This window comes from Coloeus monedula (genome assembly GCF_965178545.1).
Source record: "Coloeus monedula genome assembly, chromosome: 15".
NCBI lineage: Eukaryota > Metazoa > Chordata > Aves > Passeriformes > Corvidae > Coloeus > Coloeus monedula.
Window position 1 is genome coordinate 218,953 of NC_138795.1, and position 12,635 is coordinate 231,587.

The 12,635-nt window shown below is 45.3% G+C and overlaps 1 protein-coding gene across 1 annotated transcript; it reads left to right on the forward strand.

The window, feature by feature from the left end:
- Nucleotides 1-1,805: 1,805 nt before the first annotated feature.
- Nucleotides 1,806-10,723, forward strand: CDC23 (cell division cycle 23). Its single transcript, XM_082291597.1, has 16 exons — nt 1,806-1,936; nt 2,426-2,498; nt 3,387-3,524; nt 3,786-3,828; nt 4,189-4,294; nt 4,380-4,512; nt 5,481-5,658; nt 5,748-5,845; nt 6,061-6,142; nt 6,717-6,870; nt 7,006-7,125; nt 7,479-7,554; nt 7,831-7,892; nt 8,753-8,831; nt 8,931-9,050; nt 9,925-10,723. Exons 1-16 carry the CDS (start codon nt 1,809-1,811, stop codon nt 10,093-10,095), a joined length of 1,761 nt encoding a protein of 586 aa, XP_082147723.1. The 5' UTR covers nt 1,806-1,808; the 3' UTR covers nt 10,096-10,723.
- The last annotated feature ends 1,912 nt before the right edge of the window (nt 10,724-12,635 follow it).

The following is a 12,635-nucleotide window of genomic DNA, read 5'->3' on the forward strand; positions in this document are numbered from 1 at the left end:
CTCATGTAAAAACCGAACATCCTTAAATTAAAACACACAGAGAATCACAGAATCATTTAGGTTGGATAAGAGTTCTAAGAACACAGAGTCCAATTAATGGACCAATGTAATTATCAAACAAATATCAAATACAAAGTTTAGGAGCATAGAACACTAACAGCTGATCCCTACATATGGAGAACATAAAAGGGATGGTAAGTACAACAAAAAATTTATCATCAGAAAAAAAATTCTGAGGCTCTTTTCATACGTTTTGGAAGGGGGCAAAGAGAGAGAGAATGAGGTATGAGTCAGGCATTGTGTTGACTAGACCCATCTGTGTAGTAACAACAATACCAAAGAAGTTTTTATTTACATTTTGGATATATGGGCTGGCAGAGTAATAGACGCATTTTCTATCAAAGCTACAACTGAACTTGCAACACATTTGGCTAAAATTAAGAGAGGGGAAAAAACCCATGTAATGCTAAAATTATACTTCTAATAATGGACTAATTTGATTTGTCTATTTGAAAGACTATGGAAGACTATGAATGACTCATCATTTCCCACTTTAACAACAAAGTGGGCTTTTCCTACCTCTGTAAACCTTTGTAGAACAACCTTAATTTCAGCAAGTGGCTCCAGATGAAATGGTTCCAGATCAACACAGGCACAATCTTGAAATTTTCATAGTAATCATCAGTAAAGTGAAAGCCAGTGGTAGCCTTAGACTCTATACTGGAGTCAGCGTAAGAATTAGCGACATTCACAACTCATCAAAAAAACAAAAAATCTTTTCTTACGATAATAACAAATCAGGTACGATGACACCATGCTCAGTAGTGACACTCCTTTCATCACCAGTGAACTTGCTGCCAATTCAAACACTGGGTCCTCTGGTTCAAGTCACTTCTGCAATAAAAGTGATTATGAAGGACACTTTCATGCTACAGAACATTTATTGCCCTTACCATCAGAAAAAGAAAAAATCAAAAAGTGTAACTTGCAAATGACATACAAAACGAATTTTCACACTATTTTTTCTTCACTTCTGTTTTAAAAGTCATAATTAAATTTGACATTCTGATCCTAGGATGAGCACACAGATATGTTGTTAATTTTCTGGAAAAGCTTAAAATGTTGTGGAGCACGGTCATCCCTAAACAAGTACTTCAATTTCTGTACTGTTAAAATCAGACACCGATTGATTCTACTCAATGTTTTTAAATTATAGTACAAATTTTGAAATTATACTAAGTTGAGTAGGTGTTAGCAATACAGAGGCAAATTGAAATACCTCCTTAAGAAACAATCATCTGATCTTGAAAACTAGAACCTGAGGGCAGGGTGGCACATAACGAGTATTTCCCCTATCAGCTAAGAACTAAAGAAGACATAAGAAAGCCCGGTGTTTTTGGTCTCGGAACGTCCTGATACCTCAACGCCACTGGCGCTGCCTCCGCGCGCCGGGCGCGAGGCACCGAGCCCCGCGCGGGAAGAGCGCGCGCCCGCCGCAACCGGCCAATCAGACGGCAAAGCTCTGGCGCGCTCCTGCCATTAGTCACGGAAACCCTCGCACCCGGGCAAGGAGAGGAGCCCGTATAGGGGCGGGAGAGCGCAGTGCGTGGGGCTATGATTGGTCGGGCCGACGCGAGGGGCTGTGATTGGCCGGACAGGCGGGCGGGCACGCAGTGCGTGGGGCTATGATTGGTCGGGCCGACGCGAGGGGCTGTGATTGGCCGGACCGGCGGGTGGGCGCGCAGTGCGTGGGGCTGTGATTGGCCGGGCGCGCAGTGCGTGGGGCTGTGATTGGCCGGGCTGGCGCGATGGCGGCGGCGGCAATGGTGGTGGCGGCGGGCGGCGGCGACTTCTCGGATTTGCGGGAGATCAAGAAGCAGCTGCTGAGCGTGGCAGAGCGGAGCCGCGAACGCGGGCTGCAGCACAGCGGGAAGTGGTGAGCGGGGCCGGGCACAGCGGGCGGGGCCCCAGCTCGGCCGACCCCGGGCAAACATGTTCTGTGCCGGGAGGGAGGACGGGACGGAGCTAGGTTTGTTTAGTCTCGGGAACAGGAGGCTTGCGTGTACCTCATCGTTTTCTACAACTCCTTGAAAGGAGGTTGCAGTGAGGTGGGGGTTGGTCTCTTCTGCCGTGCCTGCAGGGAGGGGACCAGAGGAAATGGCCTTAAGTTGAGACTGGGGAGATTCAGTAAGATATTAGAACTTTTTTTTTCCACTGTTCAGGTGGCCAGGCACTGGAATAGGTTTCCCAGGGAGGTGGTGGAGTCACAATCCATGGAGGTGCTTAAGAGGTGTCTGCATCTGGCGCTAGGTGATGTGTCTTAGGGATTACAGTGGTAGTACTGGGCTGACGGTTGGACTTGATGATCTTACAGGTCTCCTCCAACCTTGATGGTTCAATGATTCTAATGCTCTCTTTCCCTCAGGGCTGCTGAACTTGCATTCGCCCTGGAGCCACTGCCGTTGAGCGAGCTGCCGCCTCCCCCCGTGCTCACCGAGGTATGGGCCCAGGCTGTGCTTGGGGGAAAGTGGCTGTGAGCTCTAGGAGAAGGTGCTGCAGCTCTTGGGGGTGGGCTGTTTAATCTTAACTATGGAGGAAAATATGTGATTGCAGTCTCCCAAATCCCACAGGTGGGAATCTGTGCTGAGTGCCAATCCTGCCATAATGCTGGGAACTTCCTTTCCATAGTGTGTTCAATGGGGTGACAGAGCTGAATGTGCTTTCCTGGATGACAGCATTATCTGTTGCTGTGTCCTAAATGAGGCACTCTGTAAGCCAAATTTGAAATCACGCACATGCTACTTTATTTTTATTCTTCTTTACAAAGGTCAAAATTTATTTTAATACTAATTGTGTTATGCCATTGAACTTGTGCTCCTTAGGACACAAGAGAAACAAGTTGTGTCTCCATCCCCACCTCTGTAGGAATATAGTAGAGCTCATAGGTATGTGCCAGTGCTGGTGTATTATAGGAGTGTAACGTGTCATAAATGCATTTCAAGGTATAATTACCAAGGAACTGTTCTCTTGTATGTTAGCAGATTAATATTCTTTTACATGGAATTCCTGAGCAGGTTTCTTGTTTATGGTCCTTCATACTCATAGAAGAGCTAAGTCTTGCCTTCTGGCAGCTTGCCACAATTTGTTTCTGGAATCTCACCATTTATTTTAAATGTTCCTAAATAGTCCGTACTCGTTATTTGAGAACTCCAGAATTGGATCGTATGAGGGAGTGGAGGAACTTCTCAGATAGTACTCAAATCATGTTTGAAGATGAATAAACTACATTTTTAGCTTTTGGAGCAATTTCATTGATATGTTTGTAACCATGATTTTCCTAAAGTGTGTCAGAGCTCAGGTCTTAAAACTCTTGTGTGTCCCTGCAGGAGGATGCTCGTGATCTGGATGCCTACACGTTGGCCAAGTCTTACTTTGATCTCAAGGAATATGACAGGGCTGCCTACTTTTTACGGGGCTGCAAGAGCCAGAAAGCTTACTTCTTGTACATGTACTCCAGATATCTGGTAAGGTAGAAAAAAGTTGCCTCCTAGCACTGAACTCTTCTGCCTCCTACCCCTCCCTGGCATATCTTATTTTTTTGCTTATTCTGTTCCTAATGACCACCTTGAAGTTCAATTCTGTGTTGGGGTAAGGAAAGATAGGGCTGTTCTTTTCAGAACTGTGATGTCTGTGAAAACTCAATTTTCATGCTGCTGCAAGTGCTGCAGCAAATATAGGAAATATACTATTGTAATGTAATCTTGGATTTCCTCTCTTTTCCACAGTCAGGGGAAAAGAAGAAGGATGATGAGACAGTTGATAGTTTGGGTAAGTCTCTGGTGTCAAGAAACACATGACAATATAATGAAGCTTCCGCTGTTGACTCTTCATGTAACTCATCTTGGGTTTATGGCTTTCTCCTCAATTTTTTGGATAATAGTGTAACATGATTTCTTTCATTCTCTTTTGATTCATTGGCTTAATTACAGGTTACAGTTTTTCATCTGTTAGGTCTTCTTTTAAACTGGGTGATCAGACTGAGCAATTTTCTTTAAAATGGGGAAAATAAACACAGGCTGGGAAGCCTTCATGCCATGTCAGGGATAATTCTGAATATACCCTAGACTTTGCATTGCTGTGGTGAGACTCCTTATTGAAAGCTAGCTGTGTGACTTTCTCTTCACGTAGGACCTCTGGAAAAAGGACAAGTGAAAAATGAAGCTTTACGAGAATTGAGAGTTGAGCTCAGCAAGAAACACAAGGCACAGGAACTGGATGGATTTGGCCTTTATCTGTAAGTGTCTGCATGTATTCTTTATATATTTGTGTGGATATACAGAATTTCATGATTCTTGTCGACCTGATACTTTTTTTGACAGATACGGTGTTGTGCTGCGGAAGCTGGACCTGGTGAAAGAAGCAATAGATGTGTTTGTTGAAGCTGCTCATGTCCTGCCTTTGCATTGGGGAGCCTGGCTGGAACTTTGCAACTTGATTACAGATAAAGAGATGGTAAAACTTTGGAGATACCAAGATGTGGTAGCAAATCTCAGAGTTTAGCCTGATTCAGTAACCAGTGTTTCTGTTGCCACAAGATTGATGTTGCTCACTGCTTTATTCTGTGAGACACTGTCAGGCAAGGCAATCCAAAACTGTACATTTTGTTGTTAAATCCTCTTTATCTTTGACTGCTGGCCATGCTGTAGCTTGAGAATCTTTATACAGGCAGGGCTAATTTCTTATCATTCATCCACAAAGTGGTTTAAGAAGTTTCTAATTCATGTATTTTGGAAGTAGTTGTCACCAGGGTTATCACCTTGTCACATGAAGGAGATCCTCCTAAGAGACTTCCCTTTTTTATTTTTTCTTAATCTGGTTCTAGTTCCTCAGTTATTGAGCACTTTTGATAGCTTGAAAGGATATATAGAATCACTACTTTCAAAACGGAAATGATAATATACAAAGCCACATAGGAGGTGAATTGTATCAAAGAAACAAACTTCAGATATAAAACCAAAATAGATTATTCTTCTTTCTGCATGGAATTTGAGTCCACTCCTGGAATTCTAAAGTAAATTCTGGCTGATGAAGTATTTAAAACAGTACAGGTGACACAGAAGAGACCATTACCAATTTGTTGAAAAAGGGAAGTGCATTTTTTATTATATTATTTTGAGTCTTCTTGCTGTCTTAATTGAAATTAGTGATATGATATTGATGTTCAAGCGTAGGAAGAAAGTGCAGTCTTTCAAAGGACTTCTGAATTTAATGGCTGAAGCAGGAGCCAGGGGATGTCAGATTTGAAGACAATTTCTTCCCTGATTGACCAAATGGATTTAAGAAAGTGACTGCAGGAAGGCCTCCTACCTCAAGGCCATCTGCTAAGTCATGGGAGGGAAGATAATGGATTCTTTGCCACATGTAGCTTGTAGAATACTTCTGATTGTCATCTCTTCCTCCTCTCCTTTGATTCTTGCTAGTTGAAGTTCCTGTCCTTGCCAGATACATGGATGAAAGAGTTCTTTCTTGCACACATTTATACAGAGCTGCAGCTGATAGAGGAAGCTCTGCAGAAGTATCAGAGTCTCATTGATGCAGGATTTTCCAAAAGCACTTACATCATCTCTCAGATTGCAGTTGCTTACCACAATATAAGAGGTCAGTGACGTTAAGTAGTAGGAATGACCCTCTTAATGCAAACTTGGTGTTTATAGTTGTTGGTGTCCCATCTGCTGTTCTGTCTTCAGATATTGACAAAGCCTTGTCCATCTTTAATGAGCTGAGGAAACAAGATCCCTACAGGATAGAAAACATGGACACTTTCTCCAACTTGCTCTATGTAAGGGTAAGCACTCTTCCTGTGGCCTGTTCATAGTGATGGTGTTTGTTGGAGGTATGTTAAACACTGGCAAAGCAGCTGGTCCTGTCTAACCTCTCTGAATACAGGCTTTCTGCTTCTCAACTCCATGGAAGAGATGCGCTGTATGCATTGCTAATTGCTTAGGTTTTCTTTCAAAACATAATGTGCTCTCTCATCGCTTCAATCTTTTGTTCCACTAGAGCATGAAGCCTGAGTTGAGCTACCTGGCTCATAATCTCTGTGAAATAGACAAGTACCGTGTTGAGACCTGCTGTGTAATTGGTGAGAGCTGGTTCTTTTACATGTTATTTTTACATCTTATTTTGCTGTCTGTAGGCTGTGTGAGGGAATCTTGGAAACACTTGTGGAAGTGATCAGCCAGCAAGGCACTCAAAATCACCACTTGGTGAATGTGGATTCAGGCGGCCTGAAAAGCAGGCTAAATAACAGAGTACCCCTTTCCCTCCTTTCTCTCTGAAAGAGCTGCTGTAGTTCTCCCAGGGCAGAAAGGAGACCCGTGCACCTGAAAATCCCTTTATAGTCTTCAAACTCCAATGGAAATAATTGTGTGTCAGGAGCAGGAAATTAATTTGTTAGATCATGACCTTCCAAGGGGATGGAATCATAAATTGATTGATATAGCTGGAAAAGGATTAACCAGAACACCGGTGAAGAGAGTGCAATTAGGTATTTTGAGGTTTGAATCAGTTCTTTATTAGGACTCTTTATAATTTGTTAGGAGGTAATAGATAATATGCTTTACATGCTTTTTTCTACTTCTCTATTGGTGTTGGGGTTTTTGTTGGTTGGTTGTGGATTTTTAAAATTTATTTAAGTATTATGACTTTTGTTTTAGGAAATTATTATAGCTTGCGTTCCCAGCATGAAAAAGCAGCGCTCTATTTCCAGAGGGCCTTGAAATTGAATCCTCGTTATCTAGGAGCCTGGACACTTATGGGACATGAGTATATGGAAATGAAGAACACATCTGCAGCTATCCAGGCTTATAGGTACCTCTCATGTACTGCACAAAATGGTGTTTGTTTCTGAAATAGTTATCTTCTATTTTTTTTTAGTGTTTTGCTGGACTTGGTCTTGGTTTTGATCCTGACTTTCTGTCTAGTTCATCTCCTTTTCTTTGACAGGCATGCAATAGAGGTGAACAAAAGGGACTACAGAGCATGGTATGGCTTGGGGCAAACCTATGAAATCCTCAAAATGCCATTTTACTGTCTCTACTACTACCGGCGGGCCCACCAGCTCAGGTAGAGTGGAGCCATGTTTATTGGTCTTGGTTCTGACATGGTTGTTACTGGCTAAGGAGTTTACATACAAGAACTAAGTTGGGTAAGGGAAAAAAAACATCGACGCTTTGTGATGTGTGCAATCTCACTGTTCCAAATCCTATTAGTTGTGTTAATTAACTGTTAACAAAGGCTTTGTCAGTTAAATGTTGAGGATGACTGGTCAGGAGTATGAGTGATGTTTTATGCAAAAGGATGACAGACTGCCAGGTGTAGATTATTTTTTTCCCTTGACCACCCCCGCCTCTGCCCTTCCCCTCACCCTGAGATCAGCTGCAGTCCATTAAACTATCTTAAGAATTGCTCTTTTACAGACCAAATGATTCTCGTATGCTGGTTGCTCTAGGAGAATGCTATGAGAAACTCAATCAGTTGGTGGAGGCTAAAAAGGTGAGAATTGAGGTGTAAAACTTAAGATGTCTCCCAGAACACTGGGTGAAATTGTAGCAAAATTGTGTAGCTAGTGCTGCCTAAACTCTTTGGCAGTTACAACTGGGGAAGCATTGCTGCAATATAACTGGAGGAGCTGATAAATAAGAAGTTGTCTACAAATACCTGCCCCTTTTGCTGACAAGCTCTGTAGTTTGTTGTTTCTGACTTGCATGCTGGAGTCATGAGCTGGAGTGACTTTTGTGGCATGCTTGACTGACTTTCCTTCCTTGACAGTGCTACTGGAGAGCTTATGCTGTGGGAGATGTGGAGAAAATGGCACTTGTGAAACTCGCCAAGTGAGTATGTACCCTCACTGAACTGTCAGGGTTGTGTTAAATGCAAGTCGCACTTTGATATCTAAGGATAAAATATGGAATGTAAACAAGTGGAATTGCTGCTAGGTAGTATAGCTTTTGGAGCTGTGTAAGAAATGGTATCTTTAGGGCTGTAGTGACTGCAAATGTTGGTGTCCAGCTTTATCTTTGTTTCCATCAGGATAACTAGAGAGAATGATAGCATAATGTGGGTTGCAAAGGACTTCTGAATCCTGAGGTGATTTGAGCAGGCAGTGCTAGCAAATGTATTTGTCGTAATGCAACTTAAAAACAACCCATGACCGTAGATGATGTACAAAATTGTTTGATTTTATTTTTCCTCTCTAGTATATAGCTGTGACATTGGAAAAGGTCTAACGTGAATACTGTGACATCAGCACTAATTTTTTTGGTGGGGGTTAAGTAATATAAAGTGGGAAAAGCAAAGGGGGGAAAAAAGGGCAAGTGAAAAGTAAAACTGCTGTACAAATTTGGGCTGTAGCAGGGGAAGAAGGAGCAATGGAGGAAATAGCAGGTAAGTAGAATGACAAAGGTCTGTTAAAAGGTTTAAAATGCAACAGGATAAACAAAGGTCCCTGCTCTGGTTGTCACTGCTTCTAGCTGTCAAGTCACTATCTGACTGCCTCCCTGTCTTGTCAGCATGGATGCAAGCTGGATCATCTCTTTCCACAAGGGGCAGTACATGTTGCATGTCCTGCAAATTCTGAAGGAAAGGACCTGGCTTTAGTCCAGGTCAGGTTGAGCAGGTAGTTTCTCATAGGCCAAGAAGGTCTTCAACAGTGCAGTCTTGTTCCAGTGACCCACTTTTTCTCCTTTTCTAGGTTGCATGAACAGCTAAATGAATCTGAACAGGCAGCTCAGTGCTACATCAAATACATCCAGGATATCTATTCCTGTGGGGTAAGATGGTATCTTGGGAATAAAAGGAAAAGTAAACATTGTGTAGAACTACTTTGGAAGGCACTTAACAGATGGTGTTTTTTACCCCACTCACTGCAGGAGGTAGTGGAGCACCTGGAAGTCAGCACTGCATTCCGTTACCTGGCCCAGTACTACTTCAAGTGTAAGCTTTGGGATGAAGCCTCAGCATGTGCTCAGAAATGCTGTGCCTTCAATGATGTGAGTAGTTGTGCAGTCTTTGGTGCTTCTTTCTTAAGGGATCCATGACCTTGATCTTGGCTCCGCTCAGAGTAGAAGGAATCCTTTATGAAAGAATGAGGGCTGTCTGCCATACAGGTCACATCCTGAATGGTGGTTGTTGTGTATACCTGATCACTCATGCTGAGTATGGTTGATAAAAGTGATGGAATGTGGTGTAGATAGTTAAATTGAACCATATCTCATTGGTATTCACTAAGTAAAAGAATTTGAAGCTTCACATGGCAGTCTTAAGGCTGTTAAAAATCTTGGTGGTGAGGAGGCAGTTGAATGGTCACAAACTCCCACACACTGTGTAGTGATGGTACTTCTAAAACTTCTTTTTTCTCATCTTCTGTGTGTAGACAGTGCAGAGAATATAATAGTTCTGGAGTTTTCTGTGCAACTCCATACTATGTGATGTTATGTAAGTGGGTAGTTTGAGATATTTAATTTCAGCCTACTGGTAGACACTAGCCATGAGTGCAGGATGTTTGGCCTACCTGTGATGAAGCTGTCTGGAGCTCTCTACAACCTGAATTCAACTTACTGAAGTTTTCCCAATCTACTTTTTGCTGGAATATTTAGACAGCTTCAGTGGTTGATGGTTCCATTCTCTGAAATATCCAAGAAACACACCAATTGGGAGTAAAAGGAGGAAAGGCTAAAACTAAAAGAGTGACTTACCTTAACATTTTTAAGGAGCGGAAGAAAAAAAGAGTTGAGAATGGCTTTTATAGCTTGTAGCCTTACAGAATGATGAAGTACTTTAAGTTATACTGCTTACATACTGAATTTAACCCAGAAACCATCCATTCATAGGTGTATTGTTCTGTTTTCTACAAATTAATTTCAGACCAGAGAAGAAGGAAAGGCCCTTCTGCGGCAGATCTTACAGCTTCGCAACCAAGGAGAAACATCATCCACAGATGTTGCTGCTCCCTTTTTCCTTCCTGCATCCTTGTCCGCTAACAACACTCCCACACGTCGTGTTTCCCCTCTCAATCTGTCTTCTGTAACACCATGAACAATTCTGATACTTCTAACTTGTGCATTGGATGTGACATTGCAGATGGGACATGCAACCACTTACTTCTTTCTAGGGAAATTGCTCCTTTTGTTGTTGCCCTCACACGAAGGGTAGGAGTTAGCAGAGTCCGCAGCTGAAGACAGATGGGCACCTAATGTGAAAGTGCCTGTGCTGAGATGTGAGAACCTTCTCTACTTCTCACCAAGTCATTCCAGTCAGAGGGCAGACATGTCCCACTACACAGGACTACTCCCAACTGAGGCATTGGGAAGAGCTTGTCTGCTTGAATTAAAATACATTTTAAGTTTGATTCTGCCAAGTTACCTCTGGTCTTTACTGCACTTCTTTGGATGACCTCTTTGTAGTATCACTGCTGTCCTGATCAGAGACTGTTACCTACGTCTACATGACTTTTGCTTGTCTTGAACTACACAGGAGATGTTTCACTAAAGCGGTAGAATAGGCGCTTAGATATAGATCCCATGGGTATGTTGAAGGATTGGCAAATGTCAGAGGAGTCCCAAGTAGCTACAGGTGACAGCTGTCTGAGTTCTTGTTGTAGAAGTGATGGATAGTTTCGGCTTTCAGTAGAAAAGCAGTTGGGATAGCACAATTAAAAAAAATAAGTGAAGTTACTGTCCTTGGACTTCTTTATGGTGCAGCTTTCATGTGTACTGTAGCAAATGGAGTCAAATGAACTATAATGGATCATTTTGTTGAGGTGAAAAGAGAATTATGCCTTTGTTTCAGAATCAGTGTCCTTGTTCACCCCTATACATTTACAGACTTATCCCGGTGTCTGTGGCATGACTTCAGTCAAGAACAAAGCTTTCTAAAAACCCTTTCCCATTTAGCCATAGGTTCCTGTGTTTAACAAGACCAGTTGTACAGGTGGGCACAGCAAGAGACCTGCGGGTCGCAGCCCGGGACCCTCTGCACAATGCATTTGCATTGTGTGCATGGAGCAGAGGGAGCCCATGTTCTTAGTTCTGGGCATCTCTAGGAATAACTGTCTTATGTTCCATAATAACCATTCAACAACCCTTTCTACTGCAGATAGTGTTAAACAGTAAAACTGGATCTTGATGTATTTTTCAAGAACTCTCCTAATTATTCCATGCAAAGCTGAGGATATCAATGAGACCATTTGTGAAATTGTCACTAGGGGCAAATTGTGCTTGATGAACTTGGTGGCCCTCTGCAGAGGGGTTAAAGCACTGGTGGAGAAGGGAAGAGTGACTCATATCATTTACCTAGGCTTGTGCAAAGCATTTGATACTGGTGCTTCCACACAGTGTCCTTGTCTCTAAGCTGGAAATACAGGGATTGGATAGGTGGACCCCAGGGTGAGGAAGGTCACACTCCCAAATGTTGTGGCCATTGACTTGCTGTCCAGAGGGAAACTAGTGATGAGGTGTGTTCCTCGAGAGTTGCAAGGCCTGGGGTGAGCTCCAGCCTGGGGCCGCGGGGGCTCCGGACGCCTCGCGTCTCCCTGGCTGTGGTCCGAGGGCTGCGGCCCTTCGCCCCCAGAGGCCGGCTTGGTCAGACCCCGCGGGCAGGGAGCCCTGCCGGAGCCGCGGGGTCCGGGGCGCCGCGGGCGCTCCTCGGCCGGCTCGGCCCGCGCTCCCCGCGGCGTTGCCAGCGCTGCCGGGCGCGCAGCTGCGGCGGGGCGGGCGGGGCTGCCGCAGCCCCGGACCGGCAGCGCAGCCTCGGCCGCGGGGCGGCGGCGGAGTGGGCGCCCGCCCTCAGCGTCGGCGCGCAGGAGGCGGTGGGGCCGGTGCGGGCGCTGGAGCCGCCACGGCGGCAGGAACATGGATGCGCCGTGCTCATCCCTCGCCGCTCGGCATCTTTCCCTGGCGCCACGGTGAGCGGCGGCGGCGGCCGGGAGGGTCGCCCGGTGCCCGCGGCGGTAGAACAATGAGCGGCCGGCTGCGGGGGGGTTGGGGTGGCGGCGCGGCGGGGGAGAGGAAGCGATGGAGGTGATGAACGGGAGGGGAGGGGAGCGCGAGCGGGAGCCGGCGCTGGTGATGGAGAGGAGATGGCGGGAGAGGTGTGGCAGGCGCAGCCCGCAGCCACCTTAGCCTCCCGCCGGCCCTACACCATTGTGTGCCCGCCGGTCATTGTCCGCCCGATGCGGGCGCGGCGCGCTGGGTGCGGCGGCTGGGGCAGGGAAGGGAAGGGATGCTCCGGGGCTGGGGGCGATCGGCGGAGCCCGGGCTGGGCCTCGGCGCAGCGGCGGAGCCCGAGCGGAGCGAGGCCAGCGCGGCCCTGCAGGCGCTCCCTGCGCTCGTTCCCACTTGCGGTGCATCTGTGCCCGCTCCCCTGCTCCCACGGCGGTACACAAGGCTTTTTGCCCAGCACACTGTTCAAAATTGCACCTGTACGTGTCCTGGGTTTTCAGGGCTGGCGTGTCTATATGTGAGAAGACATTCTGTCTTGCAAACACAGACCCCGCAGAATGTATCTCTTTGTACGTGCAGTGCATGCTTTTTTCACAGCCACTGATAGAGGAAACCTGCCTCTTGGACCGGTGTGCA